The following is a 6000-nucleotide window of genomic DNA, read 5'->3' as shown; positions in this document are numbered from 1 at the left end:
CGATATTTCCATGGAAGATTTCCCTAAAGAATTCCTATTTATTTAAAACAATAAGATCTTACAACTGCAGAGGTTATGTCTTAAATATTTTTGTACCTTTCTGTATCTCACACAGTAAATTTTCTATATTTGTTAAATGATTTATTCCCATTAAAATCTGAGACTATTCTTAATAACTGGTCTTCTTTTTACAATGATATACACGAAGTCAGCTTTAGGATGATCAAGACAGAACAGATACTTTAGGACAGACAGTTTGGAAAGAGACACTTTATTTTTATACAATTAAACAATTTAAATCTTACCTAAGTTAAGGTGATTTCATGATCAATACTGTCAGATTTAATGTAGCACACTGAAAATCAAAAAGAACTATTCATATTATTTATGGAATAAAAATAACCTAAAAAGTTATTAAAAATTGTTTCACTAACAGTACACATGGGTTATAAAAGAATTAAATATTGTAAAAAGCACATTTTTACACTGTATAGCCTGGAAGTTTATTTATTACTAATTCACAAATATCTTTGCATTGCTTGGAGATATTTAGTGATCCAACTTCATCGTTATCTTCTTCAAAGTTACCTGATTTACTGTGTTCTGACAAATTGGATGGCAGATAAGAACTCACTTGAGATGTCCGAGTTGACTGGCTTTTTTTTAAAGACTTGCAATCAGTTCTTGTTTTAAGTTTAATAGAGATGTCTTGACCCCTCTTTATAACTTTAGAATTATGCATACTATTTTGGTCTACCTGGTTTTCTTTTTCTTCAGCCCAACATGAAGATAAATCACTGGTAGAGATAGTAGATGCTTCCTCCAAACTTTTATTTCGAGCCTTTGAAATATGAGATCTTTTAGACGAGTGTACTGGTGATCCAGCTGAAAATGGCGGGCTAAGAATAAAACTCTTTTCACTGCTGTTTTTCCTTATGCACAATCTTGTTTCACTGGGCTTCCTTGTATACCGACTATGTTTTGGATTTCCTGTCCCTGGACTTCCATCAGGAGCCTCTAAAATTCTGCTGGTGTCCTCAGTAGTATTAAAGTCTTCAGAATAGCAGGGGCTGGTGAAGTCATCTGAATATTTTAGTTCTGAGATGCTTTCAGAGCAACTATTTTTAGTTGGGTTACTTTCACTCACATCTGCAGTAAAGATGTCATTACTAGTGGTTTTGACTTGCTTGTCATCTAGTTCTTCATCTATTGCAATTTTGTCAACAACTGCAACCTGTTGGAAAACAAATGGACTTTGTACTTTCATTTCCACTTTTCCTTCCAGAATATTTGTGTGAACAAACCTTTCTTGGATAATGGAATTTGCAGGACTCACATTTTCTTCCAATGAACCATTATTGGTACTATTTCCTCCATAGTTAACTGTCTTTTCAGTTGCATATTTCAGTTTAGTTTCTCTGGTTGTACTGGGGTCATCAAAAACGCCACTAACTAGCTTTGAGGAATCACTATTTTTAGCAAAAGATGTATCTGATTCTAAATCCTTATCTTTAGGCAGTTGATGCGACTTCTGGTGTTGTTCTGCAAAGCTGAGTATTTTAACTTTGGATGATGGAATTCTGAGTTTTGCACCTAACATTTGTGCTTGCATCTTTCTATACTGTTCTCTCTTTTCATGTATTACTAACATACCAGGATTTGTCTGCTTTAAACGTAGTTTAAGTGTATTTGTTAAGCCATAGAGTAGCTTACCCCTTGGAACTTTCTTTTGAAGGGTACCATTGTTCTTTTCAAAATACTTACTTTTCTTAAGATTTTCTAATTTGTTCTTTTTATACTGAAGACTTAATGACTTTTCATTTTCCCTCATAGAAAGCTTATCTTTCTTTGATTCAGATTTGCCTGTGGATTCGGCAGAAGATTCTGGGGACTTCTTATTCTCAGTTCTATATAACCAGGCTAAGTGAGGATGTACATGAGTAGGACTCGCCACAGGTTGGTCGTACAACAAGGACAACTCAACCAACAAAGCATTTAACAAAGGCAACTGCCTTATTGTAGTAATTCTACTTTGTTCAGTTTGAGGGTGACATGTACTGGGCTTACTTGCTGCTACATCCTGAACACGTGGAGGATTAAGCTCTGCAGAACTCTCATGTTCTGCTGCAGGATTTGTCTGTTTTAGAAAATTAGCAGGTGTTGTGGGATTTACAAGTTTTTCTTCCAGAAAAATACCATCCAATTCCTCAGGTACATGCATTTGAGGCTTAATGGTGATGCTACCCTGTAGAGGAGGCCTCTTTTCTTGAGTCATATGAGTGTAATACAGAGGAGGAGGGCAAAATGTGTTCATTTCAATGTCCAACTCTGAGAGCTCCTGACCTGGGGGGCTGACACTCCCCATGCCACTAGCATTTGAACAAACAGAGTAGGTTTTGCCATTCTGCACAGAACCCCTGTTATCAGAGTTTGCCTTACTGGGGAAAACTGTTACCGCTGAATCCTTCTGCGCCTGTGAGTTTTTTAAACTCTGCATTGGCCTATCAGCATCTCTTGGGCTTGAGTCCGAGTCTGGCAGCGGCTGCTGCTTTTCCTGCGGGGCTTGGGGACGGCCGTTCGCTGCCTCCCACACCTCTGCACCCTGCTCTCCGCCTTCTACGGACGTGAGAGGCCGCCGCACACGGCCCAGCATGCTGCTCCCCAGGTCGGTCAGGCGGTAGGCCAGTGACATGTCCCCAATCCGCTCCCCCGCATGGTTATGCACAGGGAAGTTCCCTCGATGGCCATGGGAGCAGCCGGAGGCGACCGGCCCCAGGACCTCGCGGGCTGCGGCGGCCAGCGAGATGCTGCAGGTGCCCAGGAGCTGGGGGGCAGGGGTCGGCCGTCCGGGGGGCAGCTGCAGCAGCAAGCAGTACAGCGGGGTCGCGAGCAGCCGGCGGCGCAGAGTGGCGGGGTGCAGGCGGAAGAGGCAGGACTTGCCGCGACCGAAGCTGAGCAGGCCGGGCCAGGGCTCCGGGGCGGGCGCGGCGGGGCCCCCGCGAGGGTAAACCAGCAGCGTGGGGAAGTCCAGCAGGCGGAAGGCCACGGCGGGGCACCAGGAGCGCGATGGCGGCAGTGCCTCCTCCTCCTCCTCCTCCTCCAGCGCCTCCTTCTCCGGCTCCTCCTCCACCTCGGCTGCGGGCGGCGGCGGCGGCAGCCCGGCTTCCAGACGCACCCAGTCTACGAGCAGCTCCAGTGAGAAGAGCCGCTCGGACACGGGGGCCGCCATTGCTGTTGCCCCTGGAGACGCTGCCGCGGTCTCGGGACCGGGAACGTGAAGCCCGCGGTTCTCGCGAGAGACGGAGGGAGGCGGTGCCGGCGGCTGCTCGCGCGTGGGGCCCGAGGGGTCGCCCCCGGGGTGCTGTCCTGTGGCTGCCGTGGGCGTTTCCTCTGCTGCATGCTTTTTGCCTTCTAGGCTCATATTAACACAGTTGCTCATGTGACTACCAAGGCTATGAGCAGCAAAATAAAAAAAAATTTTTTAAGCATATTTAATTTTTTTTGTTTTGCTCATGTTTTTAGAACTGCAGATCCCCTGCAATTTGGGGGTCGGGTCAGATCTATCTGAAGACTATTAAAGTAAAGCAGGGCTTCCCTTCCAGAGCCCGGGCTACAGAGAGCCGGCTAACTGCCCGCAGTCGGGCCTTTCTGGCTGCTCGTCTCCCGGAAACATGGTGGCGCAGCTTCCAAGGGGCCGGGAGCCTCCGTCGGTACTTACGGGAGCAACCGAGTGACTGTGGCCGCATCTCCAGCTGAGCGATCACCTACAGGAGAATAATGCTAGTGATTCCACTCAACAAAACGCATTTTACACACACATGCACACCCCACGCCCCCAGGGGTGGGTCAGACCTTACAGCAGCATCCCTGATCTTCAAGGAGACAGACTTCTGACCTCAGTGAGCGAGGCAGCTGGGCTGAAATCAAGGCTGAGAGCAGAGAGCCTTGAATGCCATAGTAAGGAATTTGGACTTTATTCAAAGTTATTTTGAGTGAATAAGTGTGATCATATCCATGTTTGGAAATGTATCCGTACACATGCAAAGGCAAGATTCTAACAGGAAAATGAATTCAGAGTGACCTTTTGGGAGGCTATTGCAGCCACCTAAGACAGCTTTGTGGCCTGAGTTGGTCGGAATCAGTGGAGATGAAAAAGAAAGGGCAGGTAGAAGACACATCGGTAATAGCAGAACTTGGAATCTGGTGACTGGGGAAGTTTTGGGTGAAGACTTTGCTACTGAAAAAGAAAGAATGGAAGAGCCATCCATTTTATTTTTAAAAAGCAGTTAAGAGAAGGAAAAGACAAGCCACATACTTGGAGAGAATACTTTCAAAAGACATATCTAATAAAGAACTTATTCAAGATATACAAAAACTTTCACAATGCAATGATAAACCCACAGAATAACAACACCAGAGTGAACACTAACGTAAACTATGGGCTTTGGGTGAGGATAATGTGCAAAATTCAATTTTGCTGTGAACCTAAAATTGTTCTAAAACAATAAAGCTTATTTTTTAAACAGTATAACTAAAGGATGGAAAATTTAATAAAAAATAAAGGGCTGAAACAAGAGAAAAGGGAAAATGGAAAAAATACAGGAAATACAATCTGCGATCTTAAAAAACAGAAATGTAAAAAGGCCAAGTTAAAGCCCTTCCCCTTTACTGTAGCTACAAACCCCTTGTGAACACTTGACTGGTGTGGCAAACCTTACCTCTGAGAATTGTTTAGAGATAGGCTGGCCCCATTGTCTTTCAAAGGCTTGTATTTCAGGACTCTGGATACATATTGTATTCCTGAAGCAAGAAGATTTCATTTAGGAGAAGCAGGTTCTCACAGTCATTCATTCAGGACCTAAAAGCCTAGGTAGAAAGACATGCTGCTCTAGAAGCCAATTAGAGGCTTCTGAAGTCTAAGCAAAATAGCTCTGTTTCTTCTAACTGGGTTACAAATGCACTTCACACAATTTAAGCATTGGAAGCAGCCAGAACTTTAATAATATCCACCTTGACCTCTGCTATTATTGGTAAAGAGGACATGACTTTACTGCTCAGAATGTGTGCAGTGTTTCAATGTGGATCTCTTTTTCTTTGTTCCTTGTCTTTCATCCCCTTATGTGTTGAAATTGCTGGATAGAGGAATTATAGCTTTTGCATGATGCTGTCATTGCATGAGGGACAGAATTACCTCTCATATCACAGCCATGGAACAGCTCTTATAAATAAGTGCAAATAACCTAAAGAAATTCTGTAAATTGGTACAAAACCTCTGCATTTCATTTTTAAGTTGTATTGTAAACTTGCCAGGACTTGATATTGGAAATTCCTTTACTAAAGAAGGAAAAAGAGAAAGACTGGCAGGTGAGAGAGAATGGAGAAGATGGGAATTTGGGGGTGAGCAAAGGAACTACTAGTTAGTAAATGGGAAGAGTGATGCCTGCCCCACTCTGATGAATCTCTCTTCCAAAAAGGAATGGAAAAGAGGAATCACACAGCATCTTAAGGCCTTGAAAACACGAATTTATCCAACAGATTGGTAGGAGTGGTTTAGTGAGAGTTATGTGACCATCATTGGCAACTAGAAGTGTGGATTACAGTATCAGCTTCTCCATTTGATAACTATGTAACTCTGGGCCAAGTTCATCACCCCTGGGAAGTTTCCTCCCAGGATAGCTCATAGATTCTCAAATTGCAGTGTGTATGTTAAAATGCAGATTCTTAGGCTCTACTCCCAGAGATTTAGATTCACTGGGTCTGAAGCAGGGCCCCAGAGACACACATTTTAACTAGCATTCCAGACAATTTTGATGTAGGGAATCCCTTGACTACTCTTTGAGAACCATCCCCCTAGGTCCTGGCACATTGCAGACAGCTGTTCTAGTGTTTGTGAAGTTTGTAACTCATAGAATGTTATTATCATCAAGCCCACAGAATAGCAGGATGATTTATGCGTTCATGTAATCATCGTTCCCTTTTTTGCTTTCCATGTGAAATGGA

The 6000-nt window shown here is 43.6% G+C and overlaps 1 protein-coding gene across 1 annotated transcript; it reads right to left on the bottom strand.

Moving 5' to 3' along the window:
- Positions 1-321: 321 nt before the first annotated feature.
- MAP10 (microtubule associated protein 10) lies at positions 322-3268 on the bottom strand. Its single transcript, XM_090263319.1, has one exon. The coding sequence runs from the start codon at positions 3227-3229 to the stop codon at positions 482-484; it is 2748 nt and encodes a 915-aa protein (XP_090119445.1). The 5' UTR covers positions 3230-3268; the 3' UTR covers positions 322-481.
- Between the last annotated feature and the right edge of the window lie 2732 nt (positions 3269-6000).

The sequence above is a fragment of the Furipterus horrens genome, unplaced genomic scaffold (assembly GCF_987537825.1).
Source record: "Furipterus horrens unplaced genomic scaffold, mFurHor1.1.pri manual_scaffold_15, whole genome shotgun sequence".
Taxonomy (NCBI): Eukaryota; Metazoa; Chordata; class Mammalia; order Chiroptera; family Furipteridae; genus Furipterus; species Furipterus horrens.
Note: the sequence above shows the minus strand (reverse complement) of the source record. Positions and strands in the feature narration are given on the sequence as shown.